The sequence below is a fragment of the Canis lupus genome, chromosome 9 (genome assembly GCF_003254725.2).
Source record: "Canis lupus dingo isolate Sandy chromosome 9, ASM325472v2, whole genome shotgun sequence".
NCBI classification, from domain to species: Eukaryota; Metazoa; Chordata; class Mammalia; order Carnivora; family Canidae; genus Canis; species Canis lupus.
This window is the reverse complement of record NC_064251.1, coordinates 2,133,508-2,157,850: the sequence shown is the minus strand read 5'-3', so window position 1 is coordinate 2,157,850 and position 24,343 is coordinate 2,133,508. Positions and strand designations below refer to the sequence as shown.

Sequence of the window (24,343 nt, the reverse complement as noted above, 5' to 3'; positions counted from 1 at the left end):
TCTGCGCAAGGCCCCGATGCCATGGGGCTGGTGACCTCCACTTTGCACCCCGGGAGCCTGAAGCTGGCCCAGTGACCCGCCGGGTGTCCTGTGTCCCTCCCTGGCCGCTGGCTGTGCAGGGAGGTGGGCGCTGTCCAGGGTTCCGGGCCGCGGCTGGGGCTGCTGGGGGAGACCCCGGTGCGCATCCCAGGGGCCAGGATCCCCGCGGGCCGCGCGCCGGGTCCGCGGTGGGGGGGCGCCTTGGGGACATCCCGGCCGCCCCCTGCGGGACCCAGACCCCAGAAACGAAATCGGGCGGCGGCGGGGGCGCGGGCCGTGGCCTGGGGCGCGGCGCCTGCGAGCTGCGGGCCGCCCCTCCCCGCCGCCCCCGGCCGGCGCCCGCTCGCTTTCCGCCCCGGGCTCCGGGTCCCGCCCCTCCCGCCGTGCGGACCCGCCCCGGCCCCGGGCAGCCGCTGGGTGCGGGGCGGCCGCGGAGCCCCCCGCGGGATCCCTGCTCTCGCTCGAGTCGCCGCGCCCGAGCCGTGGCCCGAGGGGCCCTGGCCGCGTCCGCCGTAACTTCCAGGAGGAGGCTCCCGCCCCCGGAGCCCGCGCCCCGCCGCGCAGCGTCCTGCCCGGCTTCCAGGGTGCGCCCCGGCCCGGGCGGCCTGGAGGGCCACGAGCTGGGGGGGGCTGGGGGGCTGGCAAGGAAGGACGGCGGAGACGGGGGCGGCCGGCCCCCCACCCCTGCCGCCCCGCCCCGCCCCAGCCCTGCCGCCCCCTGCCGCCCCGCCCCCGGCCCCCGACTCCCATCCCCGGCTGCCCCCGCCCCGCCCCTGGCACCTGACCCCCCCTGCTGCCCCGCCCCTGCCCTGCCGCCCCCTGCTGCCTCGCCCCTGGCCCCCCCGCCCCACCCCTGCTGCCCCCGCCCCTGACCCCCTGCTGCCCCGCCCCTGCCCTGCTGCCCCCGCCCCGCCCCACCCCTGCCGCCCCTGCCCCGCCCCTGGCCCCGCCTCCCATCCCCGGCTGCCCCTCCCCGCCCCTGGCACCTGACCCCCCTGCTGCCCCGCCCCTGCCCTGCTGCCCCGCCCCGCCCCTGCTCCCTGTCGCCCCCTGCTGCCCCACCCCTGGCCCCCGACTCCCGTCCCCAGCTGTCCCCGCCCCACCCCTGCAGCCCCCTGCTGCCCCGCCCCTGACACCTGACCCCCCTGCCGCCCCGCCCCTGCCCTGCCGCCCCCTGCTGCCTCGCCCCTGGCCCCCCTTCCCAGCCCTGCTGCCCCGCCCCGCCCCTGCTCCCTGTCGCCCCCTGCTGCCCCACCCCTGGCCCCCGACTCCCGTCCCCAGCTGCCCCCGCCCCACCCCTGCAGCCCCCTGCTGCCCCGCCCCTGACACCTGACCCCCCTGCTGCCCCGCCCCTGACCCCCTGCTTCCCCGACCCATCCCTGCTGCCCCCGCCCCGCCCCTGCCCCCTGACTCCCTCCTGCCCCCGCCCCCCTGCACCCTGACCCCACCCTCCACACCAGGCGGGGCGGCGGTCGGAGGAATGGGCTTCGAGTTTGGGGCAGTTCCCCAGCTGGGAAAAGGGGCAGGACAAAGTGTGGCAGCTGATGGGGTGGAGTCGGCTGGGGCCGGCCTCCGGTCCTCGCTCGGGCTCCTGGCGCGGCGGGAAGCAATCGGAGCTTGGGGGAGGCCTCCGAGCCCGCTGGGACTTCCCGCCCGAGGGCCAAGTAGAGCCCCGCAGAGGAGGACAGCGTAGGGGCGGCGGCCTGGGCCCCTGGGAGGCCCGGAAAGTGTGGGTGAGGGCCCAGAGCGGGAGGGGGAGGTGGGGCCAGGGCTCCCCCGGGTTGGGCCAGGACGCGCGCACACACCAGTGTGGCTCGGCTCTGCTCTGCCCCCCAGGCTCCCGCGGGAACAAGCCCAGTCAGGGGGCGCGGGGTGGCACTGGGGTGGGAGCAGGGCCGGCAGGGAGCAGGGATCCTGACCCCTGGCCCCGTCAGCCCGGGGCTCCCAGGCGGGCTGTCCCTCGGGTGGGCTGTGGCATCCCTGCAGGGCTGTGTGCCGCACCTAGCCCCCGTCACCTGTGCACGGGGTTTCAGTCCCTGCGCCCCCGTCCACCCTCACCCCGTGCCTTGTCCCGGGGTCTTGCAAGCGCTGCGCCTGTGCCTGGAACAAGCCCCCGTCTGCCCACCCCTAGCTCTCAGGGTGTCCTACCCCCAGCCTCGGCCAGGGGGGCAGGTCTTAGACTCGCCGAGTGATGGAGAGCCCGGGAGGGCGCCCCTGGCTGGGGAGGCAGAGAGGGAACAGGGTGCTGGGGCCTTGGGGGGGGGGGCGGGAGCCAGTAGCGGGGACTGGACTTGGAAGACTTGGAGGCAGTCGGGGCTCTGAGCGCTGCAGGCGGGGAGGCGCTGGCGCTGGGTGACAGGGGTGGGGGGGTCGGGGCTCTGAGCGCTGCAGGCGGGGAGGCGCTGGCACTGGGTGACAGGGGTGGGGGGGTCGGGGCTCTGAGCGCTGCAGGCGGGGAGGCGCTAGCGCTGGGTTTCGATTGTGCGGAGGACCTTCTGGTGCCGTAATTTCACTTTCCCAGAAAATGAAACTGAAGCCGGGCTGTGGTCACATGACAGGAGGCTCGGTATATAGCCCGCGGCCCCGGGACCCTTCCCTTTTCTTGCAGACCTGCGGGAGCCCATCCCGGAGGAATGGAGTGTGTGTCGTGTGGGTACGTCTCCAAGGACAAGGCCCCCAAGTTCTGCAGCCAGTGTGGACAGAGGCTGCGTCAGGCAGCCGAGCCAGGTAAGGGCCGCGGGGGGCCGTGCGCTGGGCGGCAGCGGAGCCCCATTCCCTGCGCTGAAGTGGAAGCTGGCCGGCAGGCAGCTCAGCGGGCGGCAGCAGCGGGTGCTCCGAGAGGGCCTGGGAGTGTGGCTGAGGAACTTCCTAGAAGACGCGCTTGTGCCAGAAAAACAGTTTCATCTGGTCCTGTTGCCCAGGGCTTTTGTCACTTTTTAAAAACTTTTGGTTTCATTTCTTGGAGGGAACTCCAGGGTTCTCCTCCTTCTCCGGACCAGGGGTCTCGGGCCGGGCTGGGGGGTCTCAGTGGATTTCAGAGGATGCCGTGTGCAAGTGGTATCCCAGGTGCTGTGAGGGGCACGGGGTCCCCAGAGCCTGGACAGGACCCTTACTGGTGAGGGGTGGCAGGTTGGTGCCTGAAAGGGGAACCGTGTCAGGTGGCCCTCACCTGCTGGCTCAGGTCGGTCCTCAACTCTCCTGGTGTCCAGGACCGCAGGCTGCCTTCGTTCCTTTCCCTGGTGTTCTTGGACCACGGGACCTTTGCACTGCCTGTTCCCTCAGCTTGGACTATCCCCTTCCTCAGGGCAGCACCATTACCCCCTCACCTCCTTTTGGCCTTTGCTCCTTGGCCCTCCCACCTGGAGGCCCCCTCTGACCGCCCCATTGAGGACTACACCTGCCTCCCCCCACCCTCCTGCCACTTCGCCAACACTGTTTGCCCTCCTAGCATTTGCACCACGGCAGCGTGTGTCTTCAGATGAGCCCTTCACACTTGTTAGCTGCTTTACTCCCAAGTCCCTGGCACAGTGCCTGGCACATAGTAGGTGCTCAATTAATAATTTCTGGACCAAAGAAAGTCCTCTAGAAGGTCACGTGAGGTGTGTGCGTGTGCGTGCGTGTTTGCACTCGAGTCAGTAGATGCTGTCGGTACCAGGCCCTCTTGCTCGCAGATCTCTGGGTAATCTGGGAGGGGGCACTGGGTGTCAAGGGTGGGGGGAGTCACTGGCTCCTTACTCCTGTTTCTGTTGCCCGTGTGCACAGTGCTCACGTCACGGATGCTTTTATTGGGCTGTAGGAGGCTGCTCTGGTTGTCAGTTTGTGTTTGCTTTCCTTCTGCTGCGGCCCCTTTAGAGGGGAGCCCTGGCTGGGGTCAGACCTGGGGAGTCTGTCTTCCTTTGGAACGCCGGGGACTTGACTTGCGCAAGTCGCGCTCCGATCTGCTCAGTGTCGGCTCTCCTCATTGATTCCTTGCTGTCTGGATTCTGCAGCCCGGCGCCGCTGAGCTCCTCCTGTCCAGCTGGAATCTCCCCTGGTCCCTAGAACATCCGCCTGAGTGGGAGACCTTGTCAGGGGCTCTTTGGGACCCCAGAGGGTGAAAAAATGAACAAGAAAAACCCAAATCAGACCAGTTGGTGCAATTGCCCTGAGCCTGGTGCTGTGCCAAGTATGGAGGGAGGAGCTGTCATGAATTCCCATTTTACGGATGCCCGGAGTGAGGCACAGGGAAGTGAAGTCCCTAGTGTGCTGGGAGGAAGCTGTGGCTGTGGTCTGGCTGCCTCCAAGTGATGGGCGGGAAGGTGGGGTCCGGGGTGGGGGACTCCTCCCACCCCTCTATCTGCTCTGAAGGGCCACCACCTGGGCTGGGTGGGTGAGCAGCTCCAGCCCCTGCTGGCACTGGCCTGTAGTGGAGGTCATGGGGTCTGGGATCAGGGCAAGGCAGGGGTGGGGTGTGGGGTGGAAACGAATTACTGTAGCCAGACAAAGGGGGGGGGGGCGGGAGCGGAGTGGCAGGCGGAGAACCCCGAGGGGCCGCCTGGCCTCCCTCTTCTCAGGGTCTCGGGGGAGCCCACTCTACCTCTGGCCTCCTTTGGTTTTGGGCGAGGGACCCTCGGGGCATTGCTGAGGGCAGCGCAGGTATTCACCAGAGAACCGGGGGAAAGGGTGATCCGTGAGGGCCTGGGTGCCTGGCACTTTCACAGGATGCCCTGAAGCCTTGGTGGGGGGGGCCCCATATGGGGGCTGCCCAGGGCTGGAAGGGTGGGTCGGGTTCCCAGCCCTGCACCTGCTCGCCTCTGAGATGCTGGCATGCTGCTTGGGGGGGTGCTGGCTTCTTGGGGTCACCTGGAGGGCCCTTCCCTGCCGCTGGTGGGAGCTGGGGCCACCCAATCCCCTGGACCGTCCCCCCCAGTACCCCTGGCCGGGAACCGTGCTTTAGTCCTCCCACCTCTCCACAGCTTCCTTCCTCCCCTCCTGCTTACCGGGAATAGAAACTGAAACCACGCTGCCTGCCGCCTGGCCTGGCCCGGTACAGCATCTTCTCTGGCAGGCTGCCCCCCCTGGGGCTTAGGGGCCAGTGGGGGATGGGGATGGGTGGGGTGTGGAGGGTGGGGGATGGGGTGATGGGGGATGGGTGGGGTGAGGTGGGGGGATGGAGGATGGGTGGGGTGTGGAGGATGGGGTGGGGAGGGTGGGGTGATGGAGGATGGGTGGGGTGAGGAAGATGGGATGGATGGGGTGGGGAAGCAGGCACCCTGGACCTGGCACTACGGGGTGGCGGGCAGGGCTGGGATCTGGGGGCCCAGAGAGGCTGGAGCCGCTGTTTGGAGGAGCTGAACGATGTGATTTGGTGTGGGGTTCGGGGGTGAATGGTCAAGAAGGAATGTTTGAGGCGTTTTAGGTACAAAAAAGGTGGTTTTTTTTTAAAGCAAAGGGACAGGAGACCTGGGCAGAAAAAGCTGCATGAGGGTCGCCAGGAGGGATTGATGATATACTTTTAAGTTGGGAGGGGGAGAGACAAAGGAACTTTCCCCAAAGGTTTTCTTTTTTTTTAAAGATTTTATTTATTCATTCCTGAGAGACAGAGAGAGGCAGAGACACAGGCAGAGGGAGAAGCAGGCTCCTTGCTGCGGGGAGCCCGATGGGGGACTCGATCCCAGGACCCTGGGATCACGCCCTGAGCCGAAGGCGGACGCTCAACCACTGAGCCCCCCGGGCGCCCCAAGAATTCTTGAGCCATCTTTGGTGCAAAATGGTGGTTTTATTAAAGCACGGGGACAGACCCGTGGGCACAGAGCGCCGTGGGGGGGCAGCTGATTATATCCTAGGGCGTTGCGGGAGGTCAGGGAAAGGAAAGGGTCCAAAAGGACTGGCACCTGCTGCAGAGGGCTCCCAGGGTGCGGAGGCCCGGCCGTCGTCTAGCTGAGGCGGTTTCCCTCTAGGGCGGGGTTACCACGAAGCCAGTGGGGAGCTTCCTGGATGAGCATCACCCGGTCCCACGGAGGGGGTGGGTTTGCAGGGTGTGAGCCTGTGCTCTGTCCTCCGCTGGCCTTCTGCTCCCTAATCAATCACCACTATCCCCCTCCAGAACTTTCTCATCTTCCCAAACGGATCCTCCTGAGTAACCCCTGCCGCCTCCTGCCTCCCGCAGCCGCTCCCACGCTCCCACGCTCCCACCGCTGTCCTGGTTCTGTCTCTGGGAATGTGACTCCCCCAGGGCCTCGCCGGAGGGGGAGCGTGGGATGTGTGCCTACTACTACTAGCTCTAGCCTCCCGGGCAGGGAAGGCGCACCCCTGTTTTGCAGCTGAGGGATGAGTGGGGACAGCTGGGGGCCACCCCAGGGGGGCATGTGCTGCGGCCCCGGGGCCTGCTGCAGGGGCTCTCGTTGGGAGCCTGGGTGTCGGAGTCGGCCTTGCTGACTGATTTAGGTTGAGTTAATTTTGCATGACATTTTGTTGTAGCAGTGATTTGGGGTTGCCAGCGCGGGCCCCTGCCTTCTTCCCTCCTTCATGCGCTAATTAGCCATTGACCTGATTTGGGGATCTGCAGGGGAGCTCAGACCCACTTAGCTCCCTGGATACCCTTAGGTCTGTGGACGTGCACACAAGTCTGTCAGCAGGAGCTCCAGGGGAGATCGAGCTGCCCAGTGTGCGTGCCTGCTTTAGGGATGAGGGACAGGAATATGTTCTGATTCAGCCAAAAATGTCCTGCAGGCAAGGACCATGGCCCCAGCACCTGTCCCCAGGGCCTGGCCTGGTCTCTGTAAAGCCACGGGAAGCAGCCCCATGCCTGGGTTCAAACCCTTCTCCCCATTTGTTCTTCCTTTTTTTTTTTTAATCTAGCAGATAGGTGCTGGGAGAAGTACCTACCCCGTCGGGTGGCTGGGGGTACTTACTGGGGTAACGAGCAGCGTGCCTACTAAGGGCCAGGGAAGATTCACTCTCACTGAATCCAGCTACTTCCCTTTTTATTTTGGGGATCATAGAGATAACACACGTGCTGTGAATTGATGATTTGAAGTCGAGTTCTGGAGAGAATGGTCAAGAAAGAGTTCTTGAAATGTTTTTGGTGCGAAAAGAGTGGTTTTATTATAACACAGGGACGGGATCTGTGGGCTGAAAGAGCTGCCCCCGGATCATGAGGAGCTATTGTATACACTTTGGAGTATAACGGGGCAGGGCCTGACTCAGCTGCCAGCCCCGTCCTGGGTGATGTAGGAGAGGCGTGAGGGTTTGAAGCCGGCAGCCAAGAAACAATTCTTGAGACATCTTTGGTGCAAAAAGGTGGCTTTATTAAAAGCACAGCTAAGTGCTTTGAGGGAGGTAAAGACAATGCAACGTTTCCAAAAGGATTTTTGTATCTTAAAGAAGACTTCTGGGAACTTCTGGGAACCCAGAGGCCTGGCTAGTGTCAAGCTAAGGTGGGTTTGGGCTCTAGTAAGGCATTAGCATGCAGATTGGGAATTCCTGGAGGAATGTACTCCTCTGTCTCAAGTATTTGTCACAAGTGAAAGGACATTTAATTTTATCTACATTTCTTTTGTCTCTGTTCCTCACATCACAAATGGCCCTCATATTGTAGGAGGTGTCAAAACCACTGAGCCCCCCAGCCTTTCACATCTCCAGTTAACACAACACCGTTAGCTATTTGATGTGTCCCCTTATGGATGTTTCCTCTGTGTGGGAATATGCGCACACCCTCGTGTTTCTGTAAGCGGGGGGGGGGGGGGGGGGGGGGGGGGGGGGGGGGGCGGGTCGTGCCACATCCATCGCTTACTTCCCCAAGCCTCTGGTTCAGGACTGGCTACAGCACTGTTTGCTTTGCCACGGGGCAGGGCCTGGCTCAGCTGCCAGCCCAGTCCTGGGTGATGTAGGAGAGACGTGAGGGTCTGAAGCTAGCAACCAAGAAAGAATTCTTGAGACATCTTTGGTGCAAAAAGGTGGCTTTTTTAAAAGCACAGGGACAGGACCCGCGGGCAGAGAGAGCTGCACTGGGGTCGTGAGGGGTGGCCAATTATATAATGTCAAATTGGGAGGGGGTCAGGGACAGCGTAAGTCCCTAAGGGATTTTGGAAGCGAGGTTTCCAGACCCCAGGGAGGGGGGGCTAGCTATTGTGGGGAGAACGTCATTATTACCATCTAGTAAAACCAGTCATGAGACCCTTCAGATGTATACTGGGGGGTCATGTGCTTGGGGGATGATCACCAACACATACCTTGGGAGTTTAGAGATAAAGAAAGTTTCCAAAAGCATTTTTATATGTTTTTTTTTTTAAAGATTTTATTTATTTATTCATAGGACACAGAGAGGGAGGCACAGACACAGGTGGAGGGAGAAGCAGGCTCCCTGCAGGAAGCCCGATGCAGGACTGGATCCCAGGACCCTGGGATCACGCCCTGAGTCCAAGGCAGACACTCAGCCGCTGAGCCACCCAGGCGTCCCTGGAATTATTATATGTTAGAGTAGACTCACGGGTCCTGGGCGTCAGGCTAAGGTTGCCTGTTGCCCTCAGCAAAGTATGAACATCGAGGTAGCTGAATTCCTAGAGGAAGGTCACTCATGCCTGTTTCAAGGACATGTCCGTGGGCTGTAGGTAGTAAGGAAGTTTAATAATTTTTCCTCTGCCTTTGTTTCCCGCATCACTGGACACTCACCTCGTTCCACTATTTTGCGGTATGGCCCTTGGCGGCCGGATCTTGCCCCCAGAACCAGGCTGTGTGAGGACATAAGGCTTCTGGCCCTGCTGGCCTGTGGGCTTGGAGGTCTCTTGTCTCCCCGGGTCGAGGCCTCTCCAGCGCTGGGCTCTATCGATCTTGCTAATCAATGCCAAGTAGATGGGTAGACATGGTATCTCATAGATTCCTTTCTCATTTCCTTGATCAGTAGGGAGCCAGCAGTGTTTTTGAGGGCTAAAAGGTCAGTTGTATTTCTGTTTCTTTGAACCGCCTCTTGTTTTCCTTTTGGGAAGCTCATTTTTTAGAAAAATCCTTACTGATTCTCATAGTCGCTGGGGCTGTTTGTATTGGAGGTGCCCAGGAACCCAGCTCCCTGCTTCATCAGCTGGAGGAATGCACTAGCTGCACACACTCAGCCCCCGATCCACGGGTTTGGGTTTCTGCGGGGCTCCCTCTGTGTCCCGAATTCCTCTGTCTCTGCATCTTTCTCTGGCCCCCTGCTTTGTCCTCAGGCTGGCTGTGTTCGCAGAGGCAGACTGTCCACCAGTTCCAGTGCATGGCATCTGTTTGTCTGACCAGGGGGAGGGAATCCATGTGTCTGAAACCCCAGCAACCAGCCCTGGAGGCCATCTGCACTTCCTGCCAATCACTGGGGCCAGGAGAAATGACAGGTTCTGATTGGATCAGGCTACCCAGGGCCCGCCCCACAGCGGAGGCTGGTAGAAGAAAGAAGGCCAAAATGCTCACAGTTTATTGCCAAGGGCAAGTGGCCCTGGGCTGTTGTGTGTCATGGTATCCTTGCTGCTTCGGTTCTTTCGACATCAGGTCATCGGGGAGGAGGAATTTTTCTCTACTTTTCAAAATGCTTCTGGCTGGTCTAAGAATTAAATCAACGGGAGACGGATTAACAGGAGAAAATCAAATTTAATTTCTACACAGTGAGAGATTGCAAACAAGTGAAGGGAGGTGTGTATGTCATCCTGAACTCAGGAGAGGGCGGTAGGCGTCTGGGACAGTGAAGGGAAGAAAATAGCTCTCGGGAAGATGGAAAGGAGTCGGAGGTGAACATCCAGAAACCATGGGACCTGCAAGAGAGGGCTGATCCAGCAGGCCTTGCCAGAGTACCCCCGTCTGCCATCCCTAGTTCATCGTGTCATGAGGCTATCTGTGGTGGCTCCCAGGGCCTCCATCTCAACTCTCCTATAGGCTGCTGGGGGGAAGGGCAGAGTTTCTTCTTGAGTCTTTTCAGATGGGAATAATCTGCATGCCAAAGCGGCCCGTCTTGGGGCAACTTTAATTTCTGAATATGCGTATTTAGACGTTTAATGTATTTGTTATTAATTGCGAGTCTTGTCAGAGCGATCCAGTGGATGGCTCTTGATGGCCTTATATGTTTCAGGTGCCAGCGACTCCAAGGGGAACAAAGCTCTGGTCCCTGCCCTCCAGAATTTACAGAGGGAAGGACAGAGATGAAGAGGGCAGAGGAAGGGGCTTCAGGAGGGGAGCCCAGTGGGCCTGGGGCTTTGGAGGCCAGGCTGAGGGAGGGTTCCGAGCAGAAAGCCATCTGGAGTGTGGGGAGTGGCATGGAGACCCAGGTTTGAAAATAGCGTCCCTGAAGGACTGTTTGGGAGGGGCTCCTGCTCAGGTGCTGGTAGCTATGTGGATGACAGCTCTAAGCAGGTGTGACTCTGAAAGCAAACCAGCCGGCCGGCAAGGATGAATGAGGCCGGGGACCAAGGAGGCGTTGGGAGACTCTGGGTGGCCAGGAGCCCCAGTGAGAGGGGCTGAGAATGGGGTGCCTGCCCCTGTGAAGAGAGGAAGAAGTGCTTGGGGCAGCGAGGGGAGCGGCACACAGTGTTGGAGGCCTCAGGGCCAGGCCCCCCCACCGATGCTGACATTACGAGAGTTGGATGCTCAGACCCACGTGCTGCTTCTGGGGTGTGGCCCCTTCCTTGGGGCTGGGGCCAGGGTCCTGGGCCCCTCACGCCCACGGGCGAGCAGAGACTGGGCCCAGGGAGAGCGCGTAACGCGAGAGAGGACTGACCTGGCCACAGCGTCCTGGGAGGATCTTCCTCCCTGACGTCCTCGCCTTTTCCTGAGATTTGACCACGTGCTTGTACCTTTACAGATTCTGAGAACAACCGCGGTGGCGAGGCAGCGGCAGCGGCAGCCCCGGAGGGAGAGGTGGAGCCCGGGCAGGAGCTGAGGGAGGACGGCGGCCCTTTCCTGTCCTCGGGCTCAAGAGGTCCTCTCCCGCCGCGAAGTCTGGACGAGCCGCCTTCCAGCGTGTCCTTGAGCAGCCGGAGGGTGAGTAGGGCGGGCGCGGGGGCGGGCATGGTGGTTGGTGGCGGGCGCGGGCGCGGGCCCACACGGAGCGGCAGCTGTCCGCGCACCCGCGTGGCCTGAGGCCGCCTCTGCCGGCTGCACGCCCGTCCCTCCGGCCCGACGCCCTCCCTGCCCCCCACCCCGTGCCCGGGTGGCCGTGGCTCCGGGTCCCTGTGGCTCCCGGCGCGGACAGGTGGCTGGGCTGTGCCACGGGCACGTCCACCTGGCTCCCGGACGTCCTTGTCCCGAGGCCCAGACCCCGGGTGGGTGCGGGCCGCCCCCCCGACGAGCCGTCCTGGGCCCCCTGGGAGCGCCAGCGCCCGGCCGCCGCCTGCGGGGCCCCCTGGACAGACGCCCGGTTGAAGCTCTGCCTGTGGGGCCCGGGGCCGCGGTCTCTGCTGGGCGCCAGGGAGGGCGCTGCCTTCCTGCGTCTGGGTCCCCGGGGGAGGAGCTGCCGCCCACGGGGCTGCGGTGTGTGCGGGCGTGGGCTGTGTGCCGGGTGTGCATGTGCGGTGGGTGTAAGTGTGGGGGGTATGGTGCAGTATGTGCGTGGGTGTGGGCGTGAGCGGGCTGTGTGAGTAGGGGGTGTGTGCGGTGTGGTGCGTGTTCTGTGCATGTGAGTGTGTGCGTGTGTGTCCTTCCCGTTGGCGAGTCACCGTCCAGGGCAGGATGTGGGATGGTGAGGGTTTAGGTGGACTCTGAAAACGGGTGCTGAGGGGTGCCCTGCCCATGGAGGGTGCGCAGCACCGTGAGTGAACCTGGTACTGAGCTCAGCAGGACTGGGTTTTCTTTTTTAACCTTGAAGTAAACGGAGTGAGTTTAAGGCTCTTTTGGAAACAAAAATGGGCAAGAATAACCAAAAATGCTATGAAAAAGAAAAGTCTTGAGTGGGATTTATTACACTAAATCAAACAAAAACGTGGCACAAAGCCATAGTCAGTAAGACAGTGATTTCTGGGGGCGATCGCTGCAGCGGCAGAGACAGCCCTGAGTCAGAACCTGGTACGTACAAGGACAGTGGGGGAAAATATACATAAATATTTATCTGGTCTCTGGATGGAGAAAGACTTTCTAGTAATTAATGCAGGGGGAAAGACTACAAACAAAAGATTGGTGTCTTTGATTTAAAAGAACTAAAAACTGTATAGAATATGATAAGAACAAAAGAAGGGCAAACAACCTGGGAAAAATAGAGAATATTTGTATTTACATAAAAGTACTTTTTAAATATTTAAATATATTTTTTTAAAATTTTTATTTCTTTATGATAGTCACACACACACAGAGAGAGACAGAGAGAGAGAGAGGCAGAGACACAGGCAGAGGGAGAAGCAGGCTCCAGGCACCGGGAGCCCGATGTGGGATTTGATCCCGGGTCTCCAGGATCGCGCCCTGAGCCAAAGGCTGGCACCAAACCGCTGCGCCACCCAGGGATCCCTACATAAAAGTACTTTTATTTTATTTATTTATTTTCATAAAAGTATTTTTAAAGCAGAGAACGAGTTGCCTCAATATGTCAAAAGCTCATAGAAATCAAGAAGAAAACAGTCAACGACCCTGAAAAAATGGGTCAGTGATGTGTTGTAGTCCACAACTGGAAAGATATAAATAGATGACCTGTAAGTGTATAAATGTCCCACTTCTGAACCCAAACATTGAAAATAAAAAGAACTGCAAGCTTTTATATGAAATCTATCAAATTAAAGAATTGATTTTTTTTTTAAAGATTTTATTTATTCATTCATGAGAGACACAGAGAGAGAGGTAGAGACACAGGCAGAGGGAGAAGCAGGCTTCCTGCAGGGAGCCTGATGTGGGACTCGATCCCGAGACCCTGAGCTGAAGGCAGATGCTCAACCACTGAGCCACCCAGGTGCCCCTAAAGAATTGGTTTAAAGTCAGCATTTGGGGCAGAGTTCTCCCTGCACCCGCAGGTAACATGGTGGGACCACTCAGCATGACAAGTGTCCTTTGACCTGCTCTTCTTTGATTTCATTATGAAAAAGGACTCCAGGAAGGCGTCTGAAGGTTTCAGATAAGATTTAATCACTGCTTCAGCTTCTATGGCCAAATTCTGGAATCCTCCTGAATCCCCCACCACGGACAGGCCCATTCGGCCCATTTGTATCGTCCTTAGGGCAGAATGGACTGTGGCCTCCAACTGTTATTTTCTCAAAGATGTGGGGGAAATTCTTGCAATCAGATCAGCTAACTAAATAAAAAGAAAAAAAAAAACAAACCCCAAGTATAGGGAAGGGATACCAGCAAAAAACGTCAGAGAAGGGGCCTCTAGGGGTCTGTCCCTCCAGAGAAGCACCAACAAAATTGAGCAAAACAACCAGAATAAGCTTGATTGGACCTTCGCAAAATCTCAGTAACAGGTGACTTAGCCCTCGTGGCAGAGCACAGTCCGGGGGCTGGAGACTAATTACCCTCCCAGCAAAGGAAGAAAAGAAGATGCAGCCCCATGTGGGACCCCATCCCAGGACCCTGGGATCATGACTGAGCTGAAGACAGATGCTTCACCCACTGAGTCCCCCAGGCACGCCTCCTTTTAGTGCCCTTCGCAGACTTGGTATTTTGTACAAATTGTCGGTTTGCGGCAACCTTGCACCGAGCAGGTCTGTTGGTGCCATTTTCCCAACAGCATTTGCTCAGTTCGTGTTTCTGTGTCGCGTTTTGGTGATTCTCGAACTGTTTCAAACTTTATCACTATTATCATTGTTACAGTGATCATGACTCGCTGAAACTCAGATGATGGTTAGCACTTTTTACCGATGAAGCATTTTATTTTGTTGTTATTATTTCTTAAGATTTTGTTTATTAGAGAGACAGAGAACATGAGTGGGGCAGGGAGAGGGAGAGGGAGAAGCAGACTCTGCTGAGCAGGGAGCCTGATGTGGGACCCCATCCCAGCACCCCAGGTGCCCCCAAAATGAAGTATTTTTTTTTATCAAGTATTTTAAAATTAATGTGTGCACATGGACTTTTTGGACATAATGCTGTTGTACACTTAGAATACAGTGTAGTGTGAATATAATTGTTTTATGTGCTGGGAAACCAAAAAATTTGTTTGACTTGCTTTATTGCAATAGTTGCTTTATTTGGAGAACCTGGAACCAAACTCCAGGTGTCTCTGAGGTATGTCTGTGGTTTGCATAAATAGTGGGACCTTGCATAAAAAGGTGCCTCCTGCATGCTCTGCATGTGGACTGAGTGCCCCCAGCCCTGAGAAGGACGAAGGTGGTGAGGCCCTGCCCAGCTTCTGCCCAGGGCTGGTCTCGGCCACAACGGTGCCTTCTGGTTTGGGCTCTTGTGACTGAGGATGTTCTGCTGACCGAGAAGGTTGACTGGTGACTGTCACAGCTGCTGCTCGTGTCTGAGGTTGTAGGGCCTATGCTCTGAACCCCCAGGGTCCAGTGGATGCCCTGCCAAGTTCATTTCTGGTTCCTGGGAGTTAAAATCCTGACTTTGTGAATTTTCTGGAGCATTTAGGAGTTTTGAGGGGTCACTCATGTAAAAAGTGAAACGAGCTGGGGTGCGCAGTGAAAGTTTCTTCGCTTATGAGGAAAAGCAATGAGGTTTCCTGCATCGGAGATTGATATTTGCGGAGTTTATCTTTTATACTGGGTTTCTGCAGAGTGGAAACTTTTTTGCTGAGTGAGATGACCATTGTTGGAGAGGAAGAGTTTTCCTCTGCCTTTCTAGGTTCTTTGGCTGGTCTAAAAGTGACACAAGACAGATTAACAGGAGGAAATCAGACAGTCGTTGAACGACATAAATACCTCCTGCATACATAGGAGAGACCCGGGAAAATGAAGTAGCTCCCCGAAATGGCCAAAGCCATCATCTTAAATACCACCTCCAGCTAAAGACATAGGAGATGTTGGGGTGGATGTGGGGGGTGATCAGGAAAAGCACTGTAAACAAGGTGAGAGTGTTGTGTAGATTGAAGTTCAGCCTTCTCCACAGACGAGTTTCTAGACAATTAAGAGTCACCCCCATCTTCCTGGTGGTGAGGGAGACAACTGTACTCATGGAGATTTCCCTTTTATGTGGAAATATCTCATAAAAGGAAAACTTCTGGGTTTTCAGAGCTTCTCCTACCTGCAGCTTCTTAAAAATAACCAGCTTAAAATAATCTATATGCCAAAGAGGCATATTTGTGGGTGGCAAAATTTGCTTCCCTGCACCATTGATGCCTTTAACAAAGCTTTAGTGAGCACGAGGCACTAGGTCTAGGTGTTGGTGGAAAGCTTGCAAAGCAGCTGTGGTCTTTTTTTTTTTTTTTTTTTAAGATTTCTTTGAAAGACAGGGAAGGGGGGGAGGGGCAGAGAGAGAGAGAATCTCCAGCAGGCTCCCCAGTGAGCACAGAACCCAATGGGGGGCTCCATCCCATGACGCCAAGATCATGACCCAAGCTGAAACCATGAGTCACACGCTCAGCCGACTGAGCCACCAAGGCGCCCGAAGCAGCTGTGGTTTTTGCCTGCAGGGTTTGGATCTGTTCCTTGGTTAACTCCTGAAGCACTTTCTGAATATGATGACATTGAGGGGCACCTGCCTGGTTCAGTCGGAAGAGCACCCAATTCTTGGTCTCGAGGTTGTGAGTTCGAGCCCCTCGCTGGGTGTGGAGATTACTTAAAAATAAGTCCCTTAAATATGGTGACATTGGGCACCTGGGTGGCTCAGCGGTTGGGCATCTCCCTTCAGCCCAGGGCGTGACCCCAAGGTCCAGGGATATAGTCCCCCATCGGGCTCCCTGCAGGAGCCTGCTTCTCCCTCTGCCTGTGTCTCTGCCTCTCTGTGTCTCTCATGAATGAATAAATAAAAATCTTAAAATAAAATACATACCAGAGCGATTCCATGTTTTAACGTAAAACAACACCCTAAAAGTTGTAAAAAATAGAGGTGAGTTATTTGTAAAATTGTTTCAGTATTTCTAAGCCTCGTTTTTTTTTTCTAAGCCTCGTTTTAAAAGAAAAAAACCTGTAAATGCTAATATGGCCATCAAAATAATCATAGATTCTGAGTCAGGGGAGACCATCTGGCTATTAAAATGTAAAAGCAAACAGCCAGAAAACTTTGTCGGCCTGTGATGCTGGGTCAGCAACTGGGATACTCAATTCCTTCCAAGAAATAAGATGATCAGGACAGTAGCGGACGGACGGCAGGTGAAGGATGTAAAAAGGCAGTTTATAGTTTATAGAAGAGGAACAAATGGATAGAGCACCATGGACCTTGCTCAGCGGGGGGGGGGGGGGGGGGGGGAAGGCGGGGACGGGAGAGGGGATGCGGCACCCCGGGGGCTGGGGGTCGGCCTGGTCCAGGGTCGTGAAATCCAGCTGGCCGTGTCCACGCAGTGGGCTGTAGTCCTGGGGTCACCCCTCCGCGCTCTCACCCGGGACCGGGTCACGGGCCCCGCGAGGGTGCCTGCCTCCTGCACTCCCTGCAGGCTGAGCCTCCAAGCCGTCCTGGTTCTCGCTGTGGCCCTTGCTTCCCTGTGTGGTCTGTTAGACCGTGAGACTCAACCAAGTCGATTTAAAGATAGAGTTGGCTTTATTCGAGGAGTCCTGAATCGGGGAGCATCCCATCCAACCACAGAAAGACTCCAGAAGGCTGAGTGGAAGGTTTTCTAAAAGCAGGAAGGGGGTGGAAAAGGAAATTATTAGTGAAGAATGAATGCATTGTTTTCAGGCAGGGTTGTGCCCCTACTGGACTGGGCAGGAGGCCTGGGTGGGCTCGATTTCCTACAGAGGGTGTCCGGGAGGGACGGGCAGGGGTGTGGGGCGGCGGGCAGGAGGAAGGAGGGGTCAGTGGAAGGGGGAAATCAGAGCTGGAGAGGACAGCAAGGAGGCGTCCTGGCTGTGGCTGCTGTGGCTGAGTGACAAGAGGTGGCGTCTTACCACGGGGGGGGGTGGGGGGAATGGGTTAGGGGTCTGGGTGTTCGGAAGGCCCAGGGGCAAAGGGGGCAAGGCAAGTGTGAGCAAGTTTAGGATTGGCTGGTTTGCACGACCTTGGTGGTCTCTGGGCTGTCGGGGTGTCACTAGTCATTTAGTACCTGGCCCTGGGGCAATGAGGGAGGTGGGTGTGGGTGTGGGCTCTGGGTTGGTTGATTTACAAATGAGAGGGAGGGAGGGAGCCAGCCCTGGGAGGGGCGGCTCCAAGTTTAGCAAGGACCCTAAACTCTCAAAGCATCATTAGCTTCAGAAAATAAAAAACAGGAGTCATCCCAGAGGCCATTGTAGGATGAGGTTGGCAGCTTTTGTCCTGGGCGAGCAAGTCTCCGGCCACTTGCAGCCAGTGCAGGCCCAGGGAATCCTTGTGGAATGGACGAAGCCATCTTATTAGGGATTTAGTGTCTTTCAGGCTTCTCTTCCACGAAGCTTTCCAGGCTCGGGGCCACCTCTGAGATCCTAGCGCCTTTGTCACTGGCGCTTCCCACAGGCTAAAACCGTCGTGGTCTCCCCCTCTTACGAACCCAGAAACCGTTGGCTGCTGTTGGAGGAGCAGGTCTCGCTCTCTTGCTCCTTGTCCCTGCGCTGAGGTCCCCTAGGTGCCCCCATAAGTTGGTGGGCAGCTTGACTGAAGCCAGCCTGCAGCGGGCTGAGAGCCATCAGGAGACCCAGTGAGATGTGGGTGCTGGACCCTCGGCCCAGACGTGGGCGGGGCTCCCAGGGGCAGCTCTGGGCCCTGACCTGGCACCCCCTCCCCACCCCGCTCTCCAGTGGCCCTGGGCCCCCCACACCTGCCGAATTACCATCCGCACGTGAGCAAATATTTTAGTGCTCTGTACACCCACAGACGTGGGACAGGCTATCACCTTGGAGGACTGTTTTTTTTTTTTTAAGTTTTATTTAAGTTATCTCCACACCCCATGTGGGGCTCGAACTCACAACCCTGAGGTCGAGGATTGCATGCTCTTCTGACTGAGCCAGCCAGTCAGTTGACCTTTTTAAACATTTTTTTAATTTTTAATTTTTAAAAAATATTTTATTTATTTATTCATAAGAGACACAGGGAGAGAGGCAGAGACGCAGGCAGAGGGAGAAGCAGGCTCCCTCTGGGGAGCCCCTTACCGGACTCTGTCCCAGGACCCTGAGGTCACGCCCTGAGCCAAAGTCAGACGCTCCACCCCTGAGCCACCCAGGTGCCCCTATTAAAGATTTTATTTATTTATGTATTTATTTATTTGAGAGCGAGCGAGCAAGGGGAGGGGCAGAGGGACAAGCAGGCTGCATCCTAGGACCCCGGGATCCTGACCTGAGCCAAAATCAAGAGAACTGCCCAAGCGCCCTCAACCTCCCGCTTAGATGACCCTGAAAGCCTTCCTGCCACCAGGAGGGCAGCATGTGTCATTTGTCATTCAGGCCAGGAAATCCCCCTGCAGGACGCAGTGCTGGCGCGGCCCCGTGTGTCCTGCAGGGTTGTCGCTTGTCGCGGCCAGGACCTGACCCAGGACGAGGCCGCCGAACCCCATGCGTAAGCAACTGCTGCGTTCCTCCCTCACTGTCCCTGGCGAGTCTACCCAGGCCTGGAGTGGGTGGTGGGTCCCGTGTCCACACTGCATTTCAGGGGATTTACGGGCCACCAGCACTCGATGGGACTGACCAGCGAGCATGGGCCTCTGAACAGGGACCTCCAGGCCTGAAAGGCCCTGGATGGAACGCCTGCGATGTAGGCGTGTGATCCATGGAGGCCGCTTGTGATCCGTGGAGGCCGCGTGTGATCCGGGAGGCCGCGTGCGCTCTGTCACACACAGGCAGCGTGCTTCCAGGGATGCGCCGTCGAGAGGAACTCGGGGGAGGCTCTCAGCTTCGATCTGGCAGAAGGAAGCGCGGGGCCTGCAGGGCTTGGCTGTGGGGCCTACAGCGCCGTCCACCACCCGCGGCCACGTGTGTCTCTGCTTCAGTCTTCCCAAGATGAAGACGTGGGCAGGTGTGACAGGAGGGGGTTCGGTCAGGCAATGCTCGACGCACTTGAGACATTGGAAGGAAACTGGAGGAAGATGCTGGGAGACTGTAGTGACCCTAGAAATAAAATTAGTGTCTCTTTTTCTGTTTAGAAAAGAAGGAGAGGAGGAAGGAAGAGGAAGAACCAGAATGCCTTCACTTCCACAGAGCCGGGCTCCTTGTCCGAGGCCCCCTCTGTCCCCTGTAGCGTCTCCTTGCTTGCAGACCCCGGGGCCCGGGACACAGCCCCACCCCAAGGCCAGGCTCCACAAGGTGCTCCGTCCAGCCAGCCGAGCCAGCCCCCGGGCACCGTCCCGAGCCCGCTGGAGGGTGCTGGGCCCCCAGGGCCCCCAGGGCACGCCAAGGCTGGAGGAAGCCCTCTGCCGGACCAGACCACAGGGAGTGCCCCCCAGAATGGGAAGGGCCGTGACACCCCCAGCCCCTCCAAAGGGGTGGGGGCCACTGCCTCTGCCAGTAAAGACTGTCCTGGGAAGGAAGATGCTGCCCGGGAACTCCTGCTGCCTGAGTCCAAACAGGGCCCTGAGCCCAGGAAAGAACCACAGACCCCCAGGCAGGAGGCTGGGGCCCACGCCTCTGCGGTGAGTTGTTGGGGGTGATGAGCAGGTCCACGTCACCTCCCCTTGAGCTGCTGATCCCTCTCGCCTGGCTGGTGGCACAACTGACCCTTCCCTGGTGGCAGGCACTGACCCTTCTCTGGTGTAGACGCCGACCCTTCCCTGGTGGCAGACGCCAACCCTTCCCTGGTGGCAGACACTGACCCTTCCCTAGTGGCAGATGCTGACCCTTCTCTGGTGTAGACGCTGACTCTTCCCTGGTGGTAGACGCCGACCCTTCCCTGGTGGCAGATGCTGACCCTTCCCTGGTGGCAGATGCCGACCCTTCCCTGGTGGCAGATGCTGACCCTTCCCTGGTCATAGACGCTGACCCTTCCCTGGTGGCAGACGCTGACCCTTCCCTGGTGGCAGACGCTGACTCTTCCCTGGTGGCAGACGCCGCCCCTTCCCTGGTAGCAGACGCCGCCCCTTCCCTGGTGGCAGACACCGACCCTTCCCTGGTGGCAGATGCTGACCCTTCCCTGGTGGCAGATGCTGACTCTTCCCTGGTGGCAGATGCTGACCCTTCCCTGGTCATAGACGCTGACCCTTCCCTGGTGGCAGACGCCGACCCTTCCCTGGTGGCAGATGCCGACCCTTCCCTGGTTGTAGATGCCGACTCTTCCCTGGTGGCAGATGCCGACCCTTCCCTGGTGGCAGATGCCGACCCTTCCCTGGTGGCAGATGCCGACCCTTCCCTGGTTGTAGATGCCGACCCTTCCCTGGTGGCAGATGCTGACCCTTCCCTGATGGCAGATGCCGACCCTTCCCTGGTTGTAGATGCCGACTCTTCCCTGGTGGCAGATGCCGACCCTTCCCTGATGGCAGATGCCGACCCTTCCCTGGTTGTAGATGCTGACTCTTCCCTGGTGGCAGATGCCGACCCTTCCCTGGTGGCAGATGCCGACCCTTCCCTGGTGGCAGACGCCGACCCTTCCCTGATGGCAGACGCCGACCCTTCCCTGATGGCAGACGCCGACCCTTCCCTGGTGGCAGACGCCGACCCTTCCCTGGTGGCAGACGCTGACCCTTCCCTGGTGGCAGACACCGACCCTTCCCTGATGGCAGATGCCGACCCTTCCCTGGTCGTAGATGCTGACCCTTCCCTGGTGGCAGATGCCGACCCTTCCCTGGTGGCAGACGCCGACCCTTCCCTGGTGGCAGACGCTGACCCTTCCCTGGTGGCAGATGCTGACCCTTCCCTGGTCGTAGATGCTGACTCTTCCCTGGTGGCAGACGCCGACCCTTCCCTGGTGGCAGATGCTGACCCTTCCCTGGTCGTAGATGCTGACTCTTCCCTGGTGGCAGATGCCGACCCTTCCCTGGTGGCAGACGCTGACCCTTCCCTGGTCTTACATGCCGACCCTTCCCTGGTGGCAGATGCTGACCCTCCCGCCATCAGGGCGTCACCCAGGCCCTGACGTTTGGGGTTTCTGTCTCCTTCAGGAAATTGCCGCTGCGGCCCAGCCCGCTCAGCCGGTGGGAGGGGCTGGCGACAAAGGTAAAGCCAAGGCCAAGACTCAGAAACTGAACCAGCCACCAGCAGGCACCCCTGCTCCCCCAGAACACCACCAGGTAGGGTGCCTGGTTCTTGGAAGCCTCCCAGTCCTGCCCTTTGTCCCACCACCTGCTCTTTCAAACCCCATTCTCTCTAAAGTTTATCCTTCATTCACTCATTCGGTGATTCTCTTTTGGGGGCCATGGATACAGCCACAAAGGAGACCTGGCTCCTGCCATCATGGCTCACATTCTACTACAGAGGGAAAGACAAAAAGCAAAGTCAGGCATGGGGAGAGCCACGGAGAATGCAGGGGGAGGGTGGAGGGTGCTGAAAGTGGGTGCTGGGAGCACGTCGCCAGGCAAGGCCCCCCCAAGGAGGTGCAGGTGGAGCAGAGATCTGAAAGAGTGAGGGCCAAGCCATGCCACTCTCTGAGAACATGTCCCAGGCAATAGCAGGAGATGCAAAGGCCCTGCGGCAGAGTGTGGTGGGCCCATTTAGGGAACAATAAGAAAGCCAGTGCCCCCAGGAGCAAGTGAGGAGAAGAGGGTCACAGGGGGGGCTCTTGGAGGCTGTGGCTCGTGGGTCAGAGGGCTTCAGAAGGTTCTGAGCAGGGAAGGGACACAACTGTTCTAGCCGTCGTGACAGCTGTTGGCTGGAGCAGGGCAAGTGTGGAAACTGGTTGTAAAGATTGGGGCTCGGTTACTTGTTCCAGAAAGCTGAACCCAAGAAGAAGATGGCCGGCCCTGCAGACAAAACAGGTGGAAGTGAGAAGGCCAAGCCGGGGGGTCCAAAGAAACCAGAAGGGAATAACAAGAGTTGCGTGGCCACCACGAAAAATGAGAAGGAGCAACGGGACCGCAAAGCCAGAGCGAGTGAGGTTATGGGGAGGTAGGTGTGAGCCCTGGGCCCCGGGGCATAGGCACCGCCTCCCAGACCACCCCCACCCTGGGGCTGGAGATGGAGAGTCCCAGGCTACTGCCCTTCTTGGTGACCCTTCTTGGGGAAACGGGGCACCTACTCAGGGCGCAGGCTGGGGAGCATCCTGCGTCCCCATTCCTTGCCTGGTTCAGTGCTCCTGGGGCCTCAAGGGCCTCCCAGGAACTCAGAGGGCCCGGTGGTGGAGGGGGGAGAGGCTGGCATGTCCCCAAGTGCTCATCAGCCCCCTCCCACCACTGCCCCCAGCCCTTCAGAGCTGGGCAGAGAGAGCCCCCTTGCAGGGGGATGCCCCCCTTCCTCGCCACCCCACTGCAGAGGGAGGCACAGTAGGACCCCGTGGTGTGGTGTCTGTCTGGAGCGTGGACGCTCTTGCACTGGGCCGGGTCGAGAAGCGAGGATCCTGTTGTGCACGTGCGTGTATGTGCGTGTGTGTGTGTGCGTGTGCATGTGTGTGCGGGTGCAGGGGGGGCGGGGGCAGACCTGAAGCTCATGGGTGCTTTCTTTTCTGGCTTTCCTCCAGCACCCCCCTGAGTGTCCAGGAAGGAATCACCGTGTACTTCCACGCCATCATTCCTAAGGATTGCAACGTGAACCTCAACTCACACCAGGTGTATGTCAGGGGCGGAGAGGAATTTGGGAAGCTCAAATGGCAGAATAACGTCTGTGAGATGCATTACACCAAGTGAGTGTGCGGAGGGCTTGCAGGGAGTCCCTCGGGGAAACATCCAGAACACCCAGTCTTCGAAATATACCGAGGCAATAATTCTTTTCAAGCTGATGACGTTTTTTACACACTCTTGGAAAATGACCGTTTCAAACAAGAGCTCCCCCCATAACATACTTTGTCCTCTGTCGCCATGGCCCATGGAATGTTGGTTCTGTGTGCAGACTGGTCCGTGAAGCATCCTCCTGCTCAGGAGTGAGGTGTAGCTTCGAGTCTGTGCTCCATGCAGTTTGAGGAGAGCTAAAATGTTCAAAATAGAATTTTTTTCTTTTCTTTTCTTTCTTTTTCTTTTTTTTGATGTGACTGGTGTCCTGTTTATTCAGAGACCTGCATGAGAATGGGTACCTCGTGGAAGGCCATACCGTCCTTTCCAGGCAGCACGTGGATAAACCCATCCCCTACAAGTACGTCATCGTGGACGGCGACGGCTGCTGCGAGTACGAGTTTATCTACAAACAAAAGCAGAAGCACGGCGACCACGTCAACCGTTGCCTGGTCGTGAGGTCCGAGCTTCTGGCCTTGGGAGGTGAGTCGGGGCAGGGCCTCGGGGCCGAGCTCAGGACTGCGGGCGCCAGGCCTCCCAGAGTGGCCTTCCTCTGCAGAGCAGGGCCCCTCGGTGGGTCCTCCTCACCGGCGTGGCCCCGGACCCCCGCCGCTGGCTCTGCGTTGAGGAAACCCGAGTTTGGAAGCCGGAAAGTTGATCAGTGTAACAGAACCACTCATTTCCAAGGGGAAACCAGGAAAAGGATTTTTGCTAAAGGGGGAGATGGTGAAGCCGCTGGGGGTGAGGAGCTGGGCAGGGGAGGGGGCTGCAGGGGGCTGGCAGGAAGATGAGGCCAGAGCCACGGGCACCCACCCCCTGCCCCGGAGACCAGCCACGGGCACCCACCCCCTGCCCCGGAGACCACGAGTCAGACCCGTACCCACACCCGCACCCCTGCTGCTTGGCGTCCGCGCCGCCCTCCACGCTCTTCTCCTTTCTCCTGTTTATGTCTAATTGCTTCCTTTTCTTGTCTTCTCTGTTGTCTCTTTGCTCTATTTTCCACTTGTTACATGCAGCGTGTGTGTGTGTGTGGGGGGGTGCATGTGTGGTGTGCGGGCTGTAGGACCGTGTAGTGTGGCTGTGGGGTATGTGTAGCATGTTTGGCAGGTGTGGTGTTGTGCGGCGTGTAGGAGTATGTGGGACATGAGAGCGTGGGGGTGTGTGTGTGGTGAGTGTGGGCATGTAGGAGCGATGGGGGTGACGTGTGTGGTGTGTGTATGGCGTGCGGGTGATGTGTGTGGCCTGTATGAATGTATGGTGCGTGTGAGTGTGGCGTGTGTGTTCTATGTAGCCACGATCGCCGCGGCTCCTGCTTTGGGAACTCACGCGGACCTTGTCTGTGGCCTGGCGCCCAGTCGGTGGTAGGTGTCCCCATGTGCTGAGCAAGGCCAGCAGCGTGCGGGGCCGCTCGGATCTCTGCACGTCCCGTACGTGAAGCCTATTTGATCAAAAGGCCTTTCTGGAAGGGTTGGAGCGTCAGCTCCAGAGAGGAGAGCCTCCATCCCTCCGTAACCGGGTGCTCCTCCCTGTAGGGCA

General features: G+C 58.4%; 1 protein-coding gene across 9 annotated transcripts in view; it reads left to right on the top strand.

The window, feature by feature from the left end:
• Positions 1-1,607: 1,607 nt before the first annotated feature.
• Positions 1,608-24,343, top strand: part of RNF213 (ring finger protein 213) — a 97,898-nt gene continuing 75,162 nt past the window's right edge. For 4 of the 9 annotated variants that reach the window (XM_049114526.1, XM_035720349.2, XM_049114525.1 and 1 more), the window contains exons 1-7: positions 2,648-2,766; positions 10,841-11,019; positions 19,103-19,588; positions 21,050-21,178; positions 21,817-21,992; positions 22,561-22,722; positions 23,088-23,290. In XM_049114526.1, the coding sequence (XP_048970483.1) occupies positions 2,673-2,766; positions 10,841-11,019; positions 19,103-19,588; positions 21,050-21,178; positions 21,817-21,992; positions 22,561-22,722; positions 23,088-23,290 (1,429 nt within the window). In that variant the 5' untranslated portion in view covers positions 2,648-2,672. Of the gene's footprint in view, positions 1,773-2,545; positions 2,767-10,840; positions 11,020-19,102; positions 19,589-21,049; positions 21,179-21,816; positions 21,993-22,560; positions 22,723-23,087; positions 23,291-24,343 lie in introns of those variants that run through there. The other 5 variants (XM_049114531.1, XR_007413130.1, XM_049114529.1 and 2 more) reach the window with 5 other exon arrangements.